At 37.4% G+C, this 21,250-nt stretch overlaps 1 protein-coding gene across 7 annotated transcripts in view; it reads right to left on the bottom strand.

Moving 5' to 3' along the window:
- Window positions 1–19,296, bottom strand: part of Macrod2 (mono-ADP ribosylhydrolase 2) — a 1,935,542-nt gene extending 1,916,246 nt beyond the window's left edge. For 6 of the 7 annotated variants that reach the window (XM_029471903.1, XM_029471913.1, XM_029471912.1 and 3 more), the window contains exons 1-2: window positions 19,005–19,291; window positions 13,685–13,801 (exon numbers count right to left, since the gene is read on the bottom strand). In XM_029471903.1, coding sequence (XP_029327763.1) covers window positions 13,685–13,801; window positions 19,005–19,050 — 163 coding nt within the window. In that variant the 5' untranslated portion in view covers window positions 19,051–19,291. Of the gene's footprint in view, window positions 1–13,684; window positions 13,802–19,004 lie in introns of all 7 variants that reach the window. The other variant, XM_021155700.2, reaches the window with a different exon arrangement.
- Between the last annotated feature and the right edge of the window lie 1,954 nt (window positions 19,297–21,250).

The raw sequence follows: 21,250 nt of genomic DNA, 5'->3' as shown, positions 1-21,250 counted from the left end.
AAATAGATAGACAGGCGAGTCATTTTCCTGAAACTGCTTTATTGCTAATATGAATAAAATTCTCAATGGTCCTACAACCAAGTAAATCCTTAAAAACAAACAAACAAACAAAAACACCCAAAGATAGGCTGTCCATCCAGAAAAGTCAAGTTTATAATATTTTACAAACAAACCTGTCAAGAAAAAAAAAATACCATTTCTTAGTTCTACTTTCCCACTGTTCCAATCAACAGCAACCAATGTTGGAAAGAACTGCCTGGTTTAATGTATTCAATCATTTAGTGAACAGAGTAAAACAGAATGCTGGTCTGCACTAAGTTGCCTTTGAATAGACCCCCAAATGTTTTGATCACCAAGAGATACTGCTCTGTTATACCAACAGTGGTCAGAAAGGGAACAGCATGAAATATAAGGTTAGGTTAACCTAAAATAAACATCTCACAGTCAATTCAGGAACCTTCTACAACTTTGCCAATCATCTTCCATAAAAAAATTGCTTTTACTAAACCTGACTGATTTTCATCCAGAACCCCTCAGAATATTTATTTCCTGATGAAAGAAAGTGCACTTTCAGGAGTCAGTTCCATGTGAGATAAGTTAATTTTCTAAAATTGTTATTTTGTTGTTCTAAAATCAGATACATAACTTCAAATAAATGTTCCAAAATGTTACTTTGAACCCTTAAAAACAGCTAGTCGTGCATCTTACCTACATATTGCCATTTTCCAAAATAGACACTATGATTTGCTAAAATGTAGTCTAATAAATTTTAGTAAACAGTATTTTTATTAGACTAGCTAGGCACTGTTAGAGGGAAAAAAAATCCCAAAACATTAAAATATAAAATCTTGAGCCATCAGGTGTTGTACCACATGCTTTTAATGTCAATAGTCAGGAGGCAAAGGCAACTGCATCTCCATGAGATCAAGATTAGTCTGTCTACACCATAAGTTCCAGGCTGGTCAGAGCTACCTAATAGAACCATCTTTAATACATACATACATACATACATACATACATACATACATACATACATATGCACGCACATACATAGAGGGGTAGAGTATCTATCACACACACCTAATTTTAAATTTTGATTGAAATTTATTATATATTTCTAATGCAAAGCCTTATTTTAAAGCACATGAACACTTCTGATGGGGGCAGGTGCTACAACACAATTAGGGCAATTACTGTTGCTACTGGAGCTGCATTAACAGTTTTCCTTGCTTTTGTGATAATTTAGTTATCATTTCTGATGACCTAATAAGTCAACTGCAAACTCTCAGCTTTCAGACAACAATTTATTTAATCATCATTTGTAAAAAGGATATTAAAAGGTATTAGTAATTTGCTGAAGACAATATGAAAATATCAGGAAACCACAACATTAAATCTTGAAGAACATGTATAATGGTTTAGAAAAAACCCTCAGCTAGAAATAGAGTACATTTTTAAGTAGTTTTGTATCACCAGTTCTCTCAACTCCACAATACAATATTGTGTGAGAAAATAAACAACAGGGAGGGAAAAAAAATCACTGAGATAAACTGGACTCTGAATGCCAAGTCATTTGAGGAGTGAGCACCTTAACCAGTTTATTTCAGTTGTTGCCAAGTATGTTCAAAGAAAATGTGATAAAACAAATACCCCAGTAAATCCAAAAGTGTTGATTATATTCAAAGAGGAAGTTTTGGTTTTTATATTTATTGGAACTGATAATTTTTGAATAATGCACAATAGTTTAATTAACAATGCTAATTTTTTCTTCTTTACTGTAATACAGAGCAATAGTGCACTCTGCTGCTGTTCTCAACAGAATATGATTGTTTAAGAAGCCATGTGAGTGGTGGTTACATAATTGCTATTTACAAAACAGTTTTCTGTTTTGCTCTCTTCTTGAACATATGACTACAACATAACTTTCAGACTTCTACTAATGACATATGACCATATGACTTGATATTTGATCCAAGATGTGACTGAAACTCACATGCACCACTAGCAAGCAGTTCCACACCTCTAAATGACATCAATATGTTCCTAGAAACACATGATCTACTAGAACTTGGGGTCCAAAAAATGAAGGGTAACAACTACATTTTTACTACAAATGGCACAGAAAAATATTTGACCAAATCCAATTGTCTTTCACATCATAAACACACTCAATAAACTAGGAGTAAAATGAAAGTGTCATAAACATAACAGAAATATTCGAAAGTTCAGAAAATTAACATAAGAGAAACATAAAAATCCAAATAACAGCACATTTTCAATAATGAAAAAAATGAAAGCATTTCCCCTAAAATCAGAATACAGTGATGTCCCTTTCATTACTTTTCATTAACATAGTACTAAAAGCTTTAGCCAGAATAAGTTCACCAGATAATGAAATGAAAGACATCCAAAGTAGAAAAGAAGAAAAATTCTCTCTGTTCATAGTGATTATATACAAAGATATTTAAAGCATGATCATGAGCTTGAATTCAGAACATCTGTAGGATATAAAACTACATACAAATATTAGTTACATTTATAAAAATAATAACCATACACAAGAAAAGTATTAAAATAATTCCATTTAAAATAACCTTTGAAAGAATGGAGGTAGTTAACTAAGGGGGTGAAAGATTCTACATAGAACACTAAAATAATTTATTTCAAAAATTAAAAATAATGTAAGTAAGCAGAAAGACATATGAAAGACAAGATATGGCAAAAATAATATTACTACCCAAAGTGATCTGCACCTTCAACGCAATCTCTATCAATATCCTGAAGGTGTTTCTGTAAAGAGAAACAATCCCCAAAACTCACACGGAATTTCAGTAAATATGAAATACACCTAATCATGACCAAAAAAGGAACAAAGCAAAAGATTCACATGTCATGATTTCAAAACTTTCTACAAAGCTACACTAATCAAAGAAGTGTGATTTTGGCATTAGTCCAAACTTATAGACCAGTGGGGCATTTTAAAAGTGATTTTCTCAAATGGTACCATGGCTTAACCAAAAGTAAAAGATACTAGAAAACTGGATATTTACATGCAGAATAAAATTGTACTTTATACCATACTTAAAAAGTAAGTCAAAGTCCATCAAAACCTAAATGTAAGATAGAAACCCATAAAACCTGGTGGAGAAAAAAAAGGACATTTTCATGATACTTCTTAGACACTAAAACCAAGATTCTGAAACACATGCAGCAATGTGGATGAATCTATGGTGTGTTAAGTGTAACAGGCCAGACAAAAATGATAAATACTATATAATTCTATTCACATCAGATATCCAGAACTAACAAAACCAGAAACAGAATATATACTAGAAAATAGCAGTAGCTGGGTGAGAAGGACAAACTAGTAGTTTTTTTTTTTTCCCAAGCACACATTTTCTATTCAGAAAGATGAAAAGGTTCTCTGTAAACGGATACTAGGAATGGTTACATACACTGTAAAGTCACTTAAAATCATTAAATGTTACACTCAAAGGAACTTCAATGGGAATCTTGCACTATGCCACCAGCAGTGTTGAAAAATAATAAAATGATAAATTTTACACTCTGGAAATCAGTTTGGTGGTTCCTCAGAAAATTGGACATATTATTACCTGAAGACCCACTAATACCACTCCTGGGCATATACCCAGAAAGTGCTCCAACTTGTAATAAGCACACATGTTCCACTATGTTCATAGCAGCCTTATTTCTAATAACCAGAAGCTGGCAAGAACCCAGATGTCCCTCGACAGAGGAATGGATACAGAAAATGTGGTATATTTACACAATGGAGTACTACTCAGCTATTAAAAACAATGAATTTATGAAATTGTTAGGCAAATGGATGGAACTAGAAAATACCATCCTGAGTGAGGTAACCCAATCACAAAAGAACACACATGCTATGCACTCACTGATAAGTGGGTATTAGCCCAGAAGCTCAGAATACCCAAGATACAATTCACCAAAAAAATTAGTTTAAAATCTTACAAGAGTAGACTGGAAAGCTGGCAACCTCCCCCATCCCTGAATGCACACACTTATTCATATTCTCTCTCTCTCTCTCTCTCTCTCTCTCTCTCTCTCTCTCTCTCTCTCTCTCATGCACACACACACACACACACACACACACACACAAACATCACACACATACATACACACTCACACTATCACACACAGCCAATTAATCCCAGAATGAATGGATGGGTTAGAAAACTGAAGGATACAGAGATAAATAAGAAGTGGGTGTTTATGAGACACAGGAAAAATATGGAAGAAGAGAAGTGTCTCCAAAAAAATGAGGGAATGAGTTACTTTAATGTGAAGCAGAAAGTGTACGAAACCCTCACGGCCTATAAATCATTATATGCATGGTCACAAAATCATCCTTATCACATTCAAGTTTCTTTGCATACTTCTCAGTCTAAAAACCTTCTATATTTTGTTCATGCATGCACTTGGCTACTTATTTTAAACTGCACTTGTTATTTATACTGTTACATCAATAACCCAAAGCCTTGTAGATCAAACACATAACTATGGAAATAAGCTACACTTCAGTTCTTTTTTCAGTACTTACAAGAAAAATTCAGCAATTAAATTTTGTATAGAAGATAGTCATGAGATTCATAGATTTTAAATAAATAAATCGGGCATGGAGCACAGGTTATGAAGACTCACAATGGAAGACTACTGGAACAGGATGTTTGTTTCTTTCTACAAAACTCTACAGATTGGTACCACCAACTTGTACCAATCTCTGGGTATTTGTTTGCACAGAGCAACTAATATTTAAGTAAAACTCACATTTACTGTAAAATTCATTTAGTGAGTAAAATACAAATAATAGAATGATATGTGTGTGTGTGTATGAAGAATTTTTCATCTTAAATCCATAATTCTAAGTTATCCTTAAAGAAATTTTTAAAATAAGATGTAATATTACTGGTTTAGTTTCTACATTTTAACATGTTTAATACAAGAACAATTTATTACTTGGTGAACTGCATCTGCAGTACACAGTAAATGTTATTTATATGTTGTCAAAATCATCTAGGAAAATATTTAAAATAAAGCAGAAGAAATGCAGAAACATATCATGATTTATGAATTCCATAGGAACTATATATTCTTTATCTTCTCCACTTCACAAGTCAAATAACCATACCTCACAATGTTTGATTCAGTGAGTGCTCGTCTCCACAAGAATATTACTGCACAGAAATCTCAGTGTTTTCAGATACAGTTACCATTTATTTTCAAAATATTTAGAAGCTATTTAAAATGACTCAAGAACTAAATTCTGTATGTAATCATAGCTGGCTTTGAAGCAAGTTAACTCTGCAAAGGACTTTAAAAGGGTGTAGTATTAAAGTAACTTCCTACAATAACCAATAATGCCAAAATAAATACATCTGAACAGAAACATGTTAAAAGCATTACGACTTAACATCTTAAAAATCCATGCAATGGGCTCAACTTATATATTTTTCTTCAACTTAAACTCTGTTACCATTTAGATTTACAGAAGCTGAAGTTGTAATAATATTAAATACTACAAAATAACAATATACAATGCACCTAACCTATGAATTTGTATATAAAAGTTAAGAAACATCTTTATCATTGTTATACAACATTTGAAACTTAATAGAAGCAACTTGTATTACAAAGATGCAAAATATTACCATCATCTAAAATAATCTGGTTTATTCAAATAAAAAATAAGATTAGGAGTGAGAGGAAAATAGGGTAAGGCAGTGTGTAGGATAAAGATTAATTAGATTGATCTTTAAAAGAAAATTTAAGATGGGCAAAACAGCTGGAGAGCAGAGATGAAAAACTGCTAGGGTCCAACAGGTTTTAGAGCTGGTTAAATCTATGAAAGATTATAATTTAAAAAGAAACAGATGAGGGGCCAAGGATGAAAGAAAGAAGAAAAGACATAGGAATAGGAAGGGGAATGTGAAACTTTCCAAAAGTGAGCACAGAAATACTTTGTTGGGGGAGGAGTAGTTCAACTCCAAGACTTTAAAGGTGACAATAATTATGCAAGTAAGATGATCAGTGCTTCATCCCACTACTCGACCCCAATACTAAAGCACAGTAGACTCAAGAAACACAAAGAAGGCTAGCTGTAACGATCTAGAGAACACCGAAAGCAAAGGCTTGAAGAACAAAGCTTGTTAGCACTCAGAACTGGTTTTGCTTTATTTTATATATATATATATATATATATATATATATTATATTATATTTTTTTGTTTTGTTTTTGAGACATTTCACTGTGTAGCGCTGGTTGGCCTACAACTCATTTTGCCAATCAGGCTGGCCTTGAATTCACAGGTACCACTTGCCTCTGCCTCTCCCTCCTAATAGCCTGGGTTAAATCAGCCTGTTTTAACACCATTTTTCCAACTAGTTGGTCATCTTCAGCTATATCCAACATTTGATAACATAATATAGTTGATACTATTAAAGTCTGAAACATTATTTCATGGTTTTTTTTGTGTGTGTATGGGTGGGTACACATGCATGTGTGGCATTCATGCATGTTTGCTTGCATGCAGGTGCATGTGTTTGGAGATGCACATACACATATGCAAGTAGAGGCTCAACATTGACATTGGGAGCCTTCCTCTATTCCTCTCCACTTTATTTACTGAAATAAGGACTCTCAATTAAATCCAGAACTTGCTGATCAGCTAGCCTAGTCAGTTTGCCCTAGGAATCCCCTGCACCTCCCTCCCAAACACTGGGATTGCAGCCAGCCACCATAACTTTTGGGTGGCTTCTGGAGATCCAAATTCTGGGTTCTCACACATGGTATAGCAAGAACTTTATCCACTAGCCATCTCCACCACCACTCCAGCCCCAACTTCTATTTTTATAGTTATTTAGTTAAAAACGAAACTCATTCTTCCTCTTCCTCAGGGTTCCTTGAGCCCTTGGGAGAGGGATTTGATGGACACATCTCATTGTTTTGTGAATGGGTTTTCAAGGTCTCTCACTCTCTGCATAATATCTGGCTGTGAGTCTCTGTATTTGTTCCCATCTGCTGCAGGCAGAAGTTTCTCTGTTGATGGCTGAACAAGGCACTGATCCCGAGTATAAGAGAATGCCGTTAGGAATCATTAGGAATCAATTAGGAATTGGTTTTGGGTTTTATTTGTTTTGTAGAACAGAAAGAGTGTAAGAGCCAGAGGGATGGAGGACACCAAGAAAAGCCCTCTAAATATGATGTAAGCATATTATGAACTCAGAGACTAAGGCAGCATGCACAGGGTTAGTAGCAGGTCCTTTGTATACATATTATGGCTTCCAGTTTAGTGTTTGAAGGAGCTTCTGGATGTGCAAAGGAGAGGATCCCTGATTCTTGTACTTCTCTTGGGGTCCTTTCCTTCTCTTTGTTTGTTTTGCCCGACTCCAATCTGTTAGTTTTTGTTTTAGTTTATTCTATCTTATTTTACTACCATCCCTTTGAAGCCTGTCTGTTTTCTAATGAGAGACAGAGAGAGAACTGGATCCAGATAAGAAAGGAAGTGGGAAGGCACTGGGAAAAGTAGAGGGAAGGGAGATTGTAATCAGGACACACTATGTGAGGGAAACATCTATTTTCAATAAAAAAGGGAAAATAAAAACAAAAACAAATTATTGCATGTCATACAAAATAAAACTCTTACCCTCATCCTTCTCCATGTACTGTTCTGTAGAACAGTATTTACATTCTAATTTCCTCAGTCTTTATAATTAATAAACATAGTGACACCCAAAAGTAGTTATTATAAGCCTACTAAAATAAAAGTACTGTATTATATACTACTGTTGAAAGATGATTAAAATACACTTAAAGAAAATATAAATCCTGGAGATGGGATCTTTGCAGGAACTGGAATGGGTTAGTGGGAAAAGGATATAAACTTAAATACATTACACATTCATATATAAAATTACCAAAAATATATATTTAAAAATAAAATAAAAGCTCATATACAAGTGAAAAAGATATGGTTTTGATGATTTCTAAACATGACTTTTCAGCTTGGTACACAAGTCATTCACTGACCAGGAAATCCCACTCAAAGTAAAAAGAGGAAAAACTCAGCAGTTAGGGCTTAATTTTTCCCCTCTCTCTCTTTCTCTTTAAAAGAAAAAAATGGGAGAAAAGCTCTCACACCATTGTCTAGACACACCTCTAACTTAAAACCCCCGTTTCAGCCTCCCAAGTAGTTGTGACAAGCATACCATATCTGATATGTCATCACTTCCCACAGAAATAACTTTTAAGAGTAGAAATTAGTTCAAATGAAAGGAGAATCGATAATACTGAACTTTTGCAATCATACTAATTTTAATGTGGAAGAAACTAAAGATTATAAATGTGCTTCAACTCTATAATCAAACTATACATGCCAAAACATTTTCATTTACCTCAAAAAAATGGCTCAGTAATTCAGACTTAACAAACTGCACACCTTAGAATTTTAAAGTAAGGTGTTTTCTAAATGGCCTATATGTCAGATTTGAATGTAAGCATATATAAGATAAAAAATGTAAAGTTTTCTTCTAACCAAACCATTTTAAAGAATATTTTATGATACTTGAATAAAATAATTATAAAGATTTGCTATTCTTTTTCTCAATTGCTCTTCAAACATCTAAAATGATGACTCATAGACTAGAGGTGTAGCTCAGTTGATAAGCGTTTTCTGGCATTATAGAAGCCCTGTCTCATCTCCAGCACCACATATTCTAGGTGTGGTGGTACAGACCTACAATTACAGCACTTCGTTGGTGAAGGCAAGGGAATCAGAAATTCAAGGTCACCATTGGCTATAAAGTAAATTCAAGGTCCTCCTAGGACACATAATAATAACGCACCGAAGAATAAAATCTAGTTAACACTATTTTTCAACCACTAACGAAATAAATGACCTAAGTAAGCAGCAATCATCAACGGCTGCTATCAGCAGTTTACAGGGGACTTTACACCAGATGTGAGCCCAGTGACCAATACTGTCACCAAGGGGAGGGGGGTCACATACCATCAACTCTGTGACCTGATGCATGAAAAGGCACAATGATATAAAATTATTTTTTCAAAAAAGCATTAACCTACATCTGAATTGTCCTTTAGGACAGCAGTTCTCAACCTGTAGGTCGCCACTGTTTTAGGTGTCAAATGACCCTTTCACAGGAGTTGTCTAAGAAAAGCTGCATGTAAGATATTTACATTATGATTCATAACAGTAGCAAAATTATAGTAACGAGTATCAACAAAAGTAATTTTATGCTTGGAGTCACCACACCATGAAGTGTATTGAAGGACTGCAGCATTTGGAAGGTTGAGAAGCACTGCTCTAGAGTTTAACTACAAGTAGTTGAAGAACAAGAGAAGAACAAGTGCAGGAAATTACAGTGATTCAGCTGCATGGGGTAAAGAGGAAAACTCACACAATACAAAAAAAGCTCCAGTGTATCCAAAATATAAATTATAATCAGGAAGAAAAGGAACTAAAGAAAGATTAAAATTAACTAAGATTAAATACAGTGTGTTGACCTTGTTAAGGTCTTTTTAACATTTTTTAAAATTTTATTTATTTATGTACCAGTGTGATAGAGAGAGAGGTCTGAGGGCATGAGTATGTTTTGGTATGTGCAGGTTCGTTCACAGGCCAGAAGAGGCCATCATGTCCCCTGGAGCTAAAATTGCAAGAGGTTTGAGGAGCTCTAGCTCTCTGAAAAAGAACAAGCACTCTTAAATTGCTGAACAATGTCTTGAGCACCTTTTGTTTGGATATTTATTCAGGTAAACCAGCAATACAAAAATCCAAGCCCTTTATAAAACAATGGTTATGGTAGTAAATGGGAATGGACCCCCAATTGGATCATATACTTAAAGACTTAAGCTCCTGATGTGGAATGTTTAGCAAGAATTAGAAGGTGTGGCCTTGTTGGAAAAGGTGCATTACTAGGGGTGGGCTTTGAGATTACACTGAGTTAGCACTTTCAAATGCATGCTCTCTCTTTCCCTTTCTCCCCTCTCTCCCTCTTTTTTTCTTTTCTCCCTCCCTCCCCATCCTTTTGGCCTCCACAGGTACCTATGCATACACACACACACACACACACACACACACACACACATACACACACACCTTCCCTCCCATCTTGCTCTGCTTCGTGCTTATGGATCAGATACAAGCTCTCAACCATGCCTGCCTGCCTGCTGTCATGCTCCCCACCATGATGATCATGGACTTTAAATCTTGCTCAGATGCTTTGTCACAGCAACAGAAAAGTAACTAAGATGATGGGGAAATGAACACACTAATTGGATATTTATATTAATGAATTGCTAATTTTCTATGATGGTATCTTTTAAACATGTGTATATAAGCATATTTATATACACAATGGATAAAACGATATAATATACATAAATTGTTTCAAAATAGCCTGAGAAGTTTGCATATATATTCATACACATTTAAAGAGAGGTTCACTTTATTGTCCCATTAAACCATCCATACTTGTCAGCAAGACTGAGTCTCATAAAGACTTTTCTAAAGTATTTTATTAGTTATATATTAATTATAAAGATTTTTATTTTTAAAAAATGTTTTTATTAAATCTCTGAGACTATCTTACAATGCAATTTGATCAGGCTGGTTCCCCAGCTCCGCCCTGATTCACATCCCTGCTTACCCAATTCTGGTTTCCTTCTTTCTTTCAAAACCATCCAATCCAGTTTGTACTAGCCAACTATTAGTAGGTGTGGGGCCTTCCTTGGAGTGTGGTCAATATCCAGGAGTGACACCATTAAAGAAAACTATCTTTCTCAGCAGCTATCAAAGGCCAGTACTTCCTCAGCTAGGGACAGGAAGTCACACACACTTCCATGCTAGAATTGTATCTAGCTTGAGCTTGCTCAGTTCTTATGCATGCTGACACAATCACTAGAAGTTCATATGTGCAGCTGCCCACTGTGTCTAATTACACACAATAAATTTTACTATGACATTTCATGCATGTACATAATGATCATATTCACCAGTTAACTAAACATCTTTTAAAGCAGTAAAATAGTAAATCTGACTAATATTCTACTATGACTTAGTACTAAAGAGATGAAAAGAACAAAGTATGTATGAAGAATGTGTAAAATATGTACAATGTAAAAAAATTATCAAACATCACTTATATAATAAAACTATTACATTGCAAGGATGAGGCCAGCTACCAGTTTTCAGGTCACAAAAGACAACGGCAAATAACATTTCAGATGTCACATGTAAATGATAAAGCACTGCTTAATAAAAATACAATTCAGGTCACATCACCCAACTCCCCACGGAATGCCTTCAGGTTCAAAATAGCTTAACAGAAAAATTAATGCATAAAATAACTGAATCACTTATAAATTATAAGTTCATATTTGGCACACAGAATTAAATACACAGTGCCATGTAAGGGAGAGACATCAGGAGTTGTTCAGTGTGTATTTTCTAACTTAGCAGACATATTTTAGAATTTTATATTCCTGAATACACCAAACTACTTAGTTCTGACAAAATTCTACCACACACAGTTACTTGTTGGCTGAATCTTTAAACAGAAGTAGCCAGGGCCAGTGGAATGGCTCAGCAGATTAAGATGCTCACCTATATTCCCAAAACACACATAGTGGAAGTGGGGAGCTGACTCCTGTGAGATGTTCTTTGACCTGTATATGTGGGCTATGATACTAATGCACTAATGTAACTCACCCCCACACACACCCATATACCTATACATATACAATAGATAAATAGATAAATGCACACACATGTGCACAACTACATAAATACATAAATATTAAATGAAATAAAGAGAACAGAAGTAGCCAACAACAAAACAAAGTTCCTAAATAGAAGAAAGTGGTTGCAACATGCACAGCAGCATGAGTATCAACTACTGATCTTTGAAATATTCTAGCAACACCAAGACCGTAACTCTATCCCAAGAGAACCAATTTGCTAAAAGGAACATCGTGTACCATATCTTTAGATAACTGACCATCTATAACAGTGACCAAGAAGGTAATTGGATGAAGGAAAAGAGAAAGACCAAAGGGAGGTTTGCTAGGCATGGAGCTAAGTATTCACTTCCAGTTGCTGATAATAAAAAGAAAGAAAGAACTGAGCCCCAAACAAGAAGCAGAAATGCTCTTTTCCTGATTTCTGGCCTGTACTCTTGCATTAGACAGCACTAGCTCCTCTTTCAATGTCCTAATGAGACAACTGCTAAAACACCTTGCCTTTATTGAAAATAATAAACAGAAAGTCAGCTGTGAACATGCTAAGCATCTGGCTCTAGGATTCCACTAACCCTTGAGGTGAAGTCACTCCCCTACCTACCCACTAAAAAGATCTTTCCACTTTCAGCCTAACAAGCTTTGCCTCTGCTGTTGCTGCAGTTATTTTAAGTCGAGTGAGGCTATCCAGCCTAACTGGCCTTGCAGTCACTAGGTACCCAAGTTGTCAAACTGGTAGTAATGCTCCTGCCTCACCTGCATACATCACCACGTCTGTTCTACCTTTCAAGAGAGTATCTGAAACACAACCCTAACTACATTCTTTTTACAAACACCAAAGCTTAAGTCAGCTGTTTTTCTCCACAGATTTGCTCCACACTTAGTTTTCATTTTCTGATCTGTATCCTGCATGCTGCCACCAGTCTAAGGGCACAATCTGTAAAATGAATTGTTCAAATCCACTCCTTGCTCTCAAGTCTGCTCTGAAGTGTGCTGTTTGTCTAAACTTTGCATCAAGATTAAAACCAGTGCCTATTAATTTTGAGATAAATATATCAAACATCTGTAAATATATGATTTTCTGCTTAGAAACTTTTAAAAATTTTTATTAAAATAGAATTTTAATATTAATATTTCCTTTCTTTCCTTCCCCTCCTCCAACCCCTTCCATCTCCCTGCCAAATTAATGGCCTCTATTTCTTTAAAGAGAGTGTGTTTGTGTGTGTGTGTGTGTGTGTGTGTGTGTGTGTGTGTGTGTGTGAGATTAATTTTGGGCTGACCACTTGATATGGAATAAGCAATTTTCATGTACCCTTTCAATGCTTAAAAATCCATTTATACTCTAATACAATCCAGACTTTCATCAAATCAAAAAGACTAAGTAAATTTTGTCAAATGTTTTTACATATAGGCATAATACAATACCATAAAAACATAATTGTCTAAATTATCGAAATGTTATTGGTTTTCTGTATTGCAATATACTCTCTTAGCTATATGTAATCCTTAAAATAACCTAAAGAGAATCCAATAGAAATTAAATTAATACAAGCTCAGAATGCCACACCACCATTGAGTAAATGTCTATAGCATTTCTCTTAAGATCTGCTGCAGAATAGTTTTTAAAGAATAAAAAAGTACCTGTAAAAAAAAAGTATATACTATAAATGTGTTATATTCCATAGAATGACTTATGTTACTACTCATTCCCAAGCTTAAGAACTATGTGATAGGCAACTAAAAACAAGCAAACAATAATTTCGAAAGCAAAGCAATAATTTCAAAAATACCTCATTCATGAATTTATTCATTTCTGTCAACCACTGTCTTATAAGAACCATCACTATAAGGGAGCAGCAGCTGCCTGAAACATTGCTCTGAGAAACTTACCATCATTTTGGCCTTTGCTCTTCATCTCTTCCTTCCATGATAGAATGGTGCTCAGAGAAACATAGTCCCTTATGTATTCTTTGCGTCTCTCCTCTAAGGTCATCTTCAGCAAACGTTCTTGCAAAATAAAAGCAGAATCTCCATTTGTATTTAAATTTTAATCTTTGGAATTACTGAATACATTTATAAATACTAATCATGCTACACTAACCAAAGACTTAAGGAATACCAAAATGCAATCCAATGATTTCATATTTGAGGGTTAAAGGAGTTCAAATTAATTCCACAGTAGCAAGAAACATAAAATCAAAGTTGGTCAAGACAAAGCTCCTAAGGTAGCTCAGGAAGTAAGAAATTTACTCTTCCCATCATTATCTGCAACACAGAGTACATGCAAGGTATACATTTACAGAGATCAGGAACAATGATCTTTCAGTTCACAGGACAAAAGAGCAAATAAGTAAGGTATAAAGTAGCATCAATTAAATAAAATACCGACTACTGAAACAAGCATGTCCAAACAGTGAGAACACAAGAAACATAGCTACAAAGCCATCAGCAGTGACAGTGAAAAGTGTACTCTAAATCTGGTAATGGCAATGTGATATTAGAGTATACATATTTTATATACGTACATTGGTTTTAAGATTAAAATATAAAACTAACAGCATCTTAGAATAGCAGATACCATTTATAAAGAGCTCAAGTGGTGCTAAGTATTTCCAATCACTAAAATAATTTTCATAACAACTCATTACTAATGAGCATAGTTAAGAGTCTTCCCATGAAAAGGTAAAACGTAAGGATGTTTCAACAAATAAAACAATAATAAAAACATGCAGATATAAATAGCTTATTGAAACTTTAAGATGCTATCTGGCAGGGAAGGACCACAGAAGTGAAAAACAGCCAAAAATAAAGGAAAACAAAGCTGTACAGGGTCTTGTATGGGATGCTAAGCTGTTATTCTCCCTTCAATTAAGAAAACCACTCATTTAAAGTTGATTATGAATATCCTAGTACATGCACAAGACGATACACTAGAAAGCAAAAAATAATGTAATTCTATTTTTTCAATATAAGATATAAAACTTTGGTCCTAGAAGAAGAGAGGAGAGAAAACAGAAAAGAAAAAAAGAAAATTTGTCAAATTTGACAAGTTAGAAAGAATAATGAAATAAAATGTAGTTGTCAACAAGGTTATAAAGTCCAAGTGATTAAGGAATAGCTTTAATAAATACAAGGAGAAAAATACTATCTAGTTCTACAGGAAAGGCCTTATCAACTGGGTCACAAAACATCCTGGAGCTTGTAGAACAGTACTAACTAGTATTCAGAATGGGACAACTGGATTTAAAGCTTGACCCTATCTATGTTACTTCATACAACTTTCTACCCTCGTGAGTTGTGAGCATTAGTCGCATAATGCATCTAAGGGATTAAAAACAGCAGAGAGCACGAGATAGGACTTTAGTGACTATTATCTTAGTATGTTCGTCATCATTACTGAATGACTTTAGAAATACTAGTCTCATTAAAATGTAAGTGAACTCCAGGAGACTATGAGACACTAAACAAAAAGAAAGTGAGGCCTTGTAAGTCTATCACCTGCAATCCTAGTACTTAGAAGTTGAAGCAAGAGAAATGCCACACATTCAGGGGTAACCTGGGTTAGACAATGATTGCTAGGCCAGCCTAAACTTCATAGGATTAAAGCCTGTCTGAAAAAGGATGGGGGAGGAGAAGAAGGGAGGGAGGGAGTGGGCAGGAAAGACAAAGAACACGGTTTTAGGCAGAGAGAAGATGAAGATGGTGAGAAATCAAACATACTCAAGAATGAGTAAATAATGGCACAAGATCTCAAAGACTGTAAGTGACTGGATAAAGAGCACAGGCACAGCGTTAATCTTATAAACAAAGAAGAAAAGTGCTTCTCTACAATGGGAATAAATCCTAAATTAAATATATTTTTTAAAAAAATGACACCATGAAGAACATGCTAGGGCTGCTACTATGCCGTGAAACAAGCTTTCTCCATGATCTAAAAAGGCAGTGACACCTGTTCATTATAGGATATCAGCTCACAAAGCAGAAAAAGGGGCTGACCCTCAGTGGCTAAAGCACTGCCTTAAAAGCTCAGATCACAGTGCAGAATTATTACAACTATACATCAGGCTGAGAAACATTATGAAGCAACTGTTTATGTAAATGTCAGAAGTTATAGACAGAAATAAAACTGTCATTCTATTTATTTAGAAGTAACTACATACTTAGAACAAACAACACCAAATATAATCCAATAAAAACAAAGAGATAAACAGCAACACTTGAAGTGAAAATACACATTAAATGATTCTAAATCAGGCCACAAAATAGTAGAACAATATTTATTTAACATATGTGCTTTTTAGGAACACTTCAGTTAGTTGTTTAAGCAATGAAACACACAAAAGGCAAAAGACATACACACAGTTTCTTGGGTGTTACCACAAACTCTCTTCTATTAATGTTTCATCTTTACAATGAGCCCTTTCTCTGTGAACCAAGTATATACACAGTTCTACTTACTACATGGTATACTGAATTATAATATGTTTCTAAAATGCCTTGACATTTCAATGAACTGGGTAAGGCTTCATCTAGATTTCAATAACAGCTGCAAAAGTCCTAAGCCATCAACTCTCCAGTGGGATGAAAGGGAAAAGGTCATGCATCCCATTGGTTTCTTTATTATACAAGAAAGCCTGAATTCCCTTTTGGTGGAACAACAGATGATATTTCACACCTGACTGTTCCAAAAACAGACATCCCTAGAAGAGAGATATAAAGCATTCACTTTATAATATTTCCCTTTAACTTTAAGCTTTATGCAAAAATAGCTTAGTTTGGGATAAAAGAAAATAACTTTACTAAAAGCCTTTTTTATGCATTTGCTTCTTTATTAAACAAAAAAAAAAAAAAAACTTGGTCAAGGGGCCATGCATGGTTTGATCTAGGCCCTCTGCATATACATACAGTTATACAGCTTGGTCTTCATGTGGGACTCCTAACAGTAGGAGCAGGGGCTGTCTCTGACTCTGTTGCCTGCCTTTGAGACTCTTTGCCCCTACTGTGCTGCCTTGTCTAGCCTCAGTAGGAGAAGATGCACCCAGTCTTAGTGCATCTTCATATGTCAAGGCTGGTTAATATTAATGGGAGGTCTCCCCTTTTCTGAAAAGTAGGAGTCATGAGTGAAAGAGAGGGAAAAACGACTGTGGGGAGAGAATGTAGGAGAAACTTTGGTTGGTACGTTAATTAATTAATTAATTGAAAAGACTTGGTTATATTTTTCCTATAGAAGAAACGAAAGGCAAAAACAGTAAGATATTGAAAATTCTTAAATGTCTGCTTATTATAATCTATGTGTATAGATGTTACTTTAGGAGCAGTTTGTCTAATATAGTAAAAACAGTTCTTAGGTAGTCACTATAATTTCAATGGTTCATGTTACCAAGTACAATGTAAATTGATTTTACACTATATTTTACTACCATCAATGATGCAAAGCTAGGTGCTGGAGAGATGGCTCAGCAGTTAAAAACACTAGCTTAACTAGTTAAGAACACTTCCAGAGGTCCTGAGTTCAATTCCCAGCAACCACATGGAAGCCCATCTATAATGGTGTCTGATGCCCTCTTCTAGCAAGCAGGTGTACATGCAGATAGAACACGGATACAATAAATAAATAAATAAATAAATAAATAAATAAATAAATAAATAACTTTTCCAATGCTCACATTAGTGTGTTCAATTTACATTGCTACTACAAAAACTAAGCACTAATAAAATGCCTCACTAGTTCACATACCTGGCTCTTTCCTGATCTCTTGTTTGCCTGTTTAGTTTTTTCCCAGCACCAGGTGTAGGGGCTCACTGAGGTCAGCATGTGCTCCACCAGTGAGCTATGTCCCAGCCCTGCAGTCAAGCTCTCGTGCTAAACAGTATTTGTTCTGTGACACTTTAACTTTTAGTTCTCTCAGCACTCACACTCATTGAAACAATGACACTAAAGCAAATCTTTCAATATTTAAAGGATACTTTAACTGCGCTATTCGACCATATTCGTACTGCCCTGCAGTTGATTTGAATACTCCCTCCTCGATACTTTTTTTCATAAAGCAGGCACTACTTAGAGAATTGTTTCTAATTCTCACTTTGAAGTCCATTGTTTGGTCAAAAGGTTCACAAAGGACAGAGACTTGCAACAAAAATGTTTAACAAGCTATCAGCAAGAAAATCAACTTTCAACTGAGTTAGCCCTTTCAACTGAGTTCAACCCCTTTAGCCCTGTTCTGTAAGAAGATAGTCCTGAGGAAATGGTACACCCTTGCTCCATCTTTTATATGCAAATTTGGTGCACGTTGGTAGTAGCAATGCAAATAGTTTTTCTGAAATTGGGGTCGGAGGTTGAGGTAAGAAAACGGGTTAAAAGAGAAGAAAGAAAAAGATAAAGAAAAATATGCCAGAGAATCAAGCATTACATCACAATATGACCTATGAAACTGAGATGAGACAGACAGGAGGAGAAAAAGAACTTATCGCACAGTTCTATTTCTTAAAGGAATCCGTGCCGCTGTCAATCTAACGGATTTGGATAAGCCTTGGTGTGCACAAAACTCAGGGATGGAAGGGTTCATTCACAGAGTGCTCGCTGTCTTACTCCGTGCGACTTCACACTATGAATGGGGATGTAACAGAGAAACACATTGCCAAGGAAAGCCCATTCAGACTTCTCCGAGGGCACTTATTCTCTCCGACAAGATGCTCCTTTTGGGTTCCAAATTTCAGAAGTCACACTACAGCTGAGCATAGCGGGGACCCCAGCCACTTTGGGATGTCGGGAGGACAGGGGCTGGGACCGGAGGAAGGCAGGTGCGGGTGCAGATGCTCCCCAGGCTCAGCAACTGCAGCCAGAGTGACAGCGGCCGGCCGGCACCTGTCCGCGGGACACCCGGCGGGAGGTACAAAGTGCCAGCTGGGGTCCTGACCAACTTGTACCCTAGCCCGGGGGTGCGCGCCTGCCGGGAGGCGAGCACGCGGGGTAGGAGGTGACCCCGCGCCCGGAGGGGTGTGCGCCCACAAGTGCGCGAGCCGCAGGTGCCCGGGGGCGGCGCGTGGCCGGCGGCGTGCGCGCGCGTGAACGCGGCCGCGGGCAGGAGCGGCACCGGCCGAGAGAGAGAGAGGGCGCGAGGAGGCTGCGGGCGGAGGGCGCCGCGCCGCCCCGCCGGGCCCCCGCCCCCACCCACCCGCCGCCCGTCCCCGGGGTCGCGGGGCCGGTTACCTTTCTCCTCTCTCCACACCTTTTTCTTCTTGTTGCTGGGGTACATGCTGCCGTGGGGGTGGCTGGCTTTAAGCTGCAAGTTCCCCAGGCTCACGGGCAAACAGGGTGTGTGGAGTGTGGGGGGTGGATGGAGGGGACACTCGGGAGGGAAAAGTGCAAAGGCTCTGCGTCCCGCGCCGCTAGCCGCTGGCCCGTCGCCGCCCTCCTCCCTCGACCCGCCCGCTCTGCCAGGCAGCCGCCGCCACAGCAGCACCTCAGAGCCTGTCAACTAGGTCACGCCTCGCGCTAACCTAACACCCGCGCAGGCCCCGCCTCCCGGCAGCCAGGCAGCGCCGCCGCCCATTGGCTGCTCCGCCCGCCGCTCTCCCGGCTCTAGCCAAGGCGCGCCCCTACTTCAGCCTCAGGGCGCAGGCGCAGGCGCAGGCTTGGGCTCGACGCCGAGGACGTTGGGGAGCTGGAGGGGGCGGGGCCAGAGCTGGAGGAGCGGGGAGGCCGCTTCACGACGGAGGCGGGGCGTGTAGCCACCGCCTGCGGGGAGCGGGCGGAGCAGGGCCTGAGGGCGTGGCCTGCCAGCAGGTGTGCCTGGTGACCCAGACCCCGCTGACAGTGATGAGAGTCTAGGGGACTGTAGAATGAAGAAGAGGTCACCTGTCCTAGAAGTTGTAACTGCCTCGTCTGGACAGGTTTTACCTGACGCTTTCCTCTCGGTGGACAACAAGAACCAAAAGAAAAGATCCAGACCGTATGCAACCCGCTGCTCAATCGTGGGTTAGAGATTTAGTTAGAATTCTGTGAAGTTTCAAAAGCTTCACAGTACACAGGGCCAATTCGAGAGTTTTAAGATCTGGTGACCAAAATGTATGAGAACCAAGTCCCACATCAAAGTAAATCCAACTAATGCCTGGTTGTCTTTTATTCCTGATTGACTTCAAAACAACTTCTCATCCAAAGGTCTAGCTCCATCCTGGGTAGTTCTCTCATGATTCAGGAAATCCAATTGCCAGAGAATCTACCTCAAGAGCAGTGACCTAGAACATAAAACTTTTGCACCCCAAACTTATTATCTCTCTACGAAGCTGGCGTAGTGGATTTGGGAAACTCACATCTATTCATCAATTTAGGATCAATATAGTTACATGCATTGGCAAATAACTATAGGGAACACGGTGTTTGTTTGTTTGTTTTTGAAAGTGAGTCTTTTGTATCTCAGGCTTGCCACAATTTAGGGATTCTCTTGCCTCAACCTTAAACTGCCTTCCACCAAAGAGAAGTAAAACGCATTAAAATAATAATATAATAATAATAATAATAACAATGACAAAGAAAAGGGAAAAGAGAGACCAAGCTGAGAATTGTAAAGAACAGAAGAATGTTTGAGTAATGAGACTTAAAAATGAATTCACAACATCATAAAACAGTAATATTTATTTTGACATTTTTCTTTGGGATTTTTCTTTAAATGCTATCAAATACATAAAACATTATTTTTGTTGGGAGAAAAAAGCTTCAAGAAGGAAGTCTTTGAAATCACACTGATAATGAAATAAGAAGGGCTTTGACTCATGTAGAATCCAGATAAAATGGCAATGTGATAGACTTTGGGAGAAAAGATGACGAAGTTCTCATGGATGGTCAAGGCAGTGTTAACATTAACCAAGAGGTGTGGTTTGACACATGGAGGATGTCCCTCATAGGACCAAGCGTCCAAAGCTTTCTTCCTGAATGTGCCACAATTCCAAGGTGGTGAGACCTTTAAGAAGTAGGTCCTAGAGATGTCACTGAGGCCTGTTTCTAAAAAGAATTATGAGAGTCTTGTTTGTGTTTCTCTGCTTTCTAGCTTGAGATGTAAGTACTTCATTCCTCCAAACATTCCATCCATGATGTGGCACCATCACCAGACACTCATACTAATGGGGCCACCTAGTCTTGGACTTGAGCCTCCAGGACCATATGGCAAAATGGGGGTACCTTTATTTCCTAAGTAGCCTGCCTTGGGTATTTCATGATGTCATTATGAGCCAGATCAGCATCTAAAGATCATATTTCATTCAGGAAAAAAATTGGCTTATTTAAAAGTGCTCAATGTTAGGTGTCTGCCAGAGAGTGCTTCCTACCAGGTAGCTCTTCCTCAGGGAGGCTGCACACCAACCAGCCTAGGGTCAGTCCTTCCACCATGCTGCACGTTAACATCTCATGTCAGCTCAAAGGCTTTTATTGTGTTGAGCCAATGATATTTACAAAGTAAT

This window comes from Mus caroli, chromosome 2 (genome assembly GCF_900094665.2).
Source record: "Mus caroli chromosome 2, CAROLI_EIJ_v1.1, whole genome shotgun sequence".
Taxonomy (NCBI): domain Eukaryota; kingdom Metazoa; phylum Chordata; class Mammalia; order Rodentia; family Muridae; genus Mus; species Mus caroli.
Note: the sequence above shows the minus strand (reverse complement) of the source record. Positions and strands in the feature narration are given on the sequence as shown.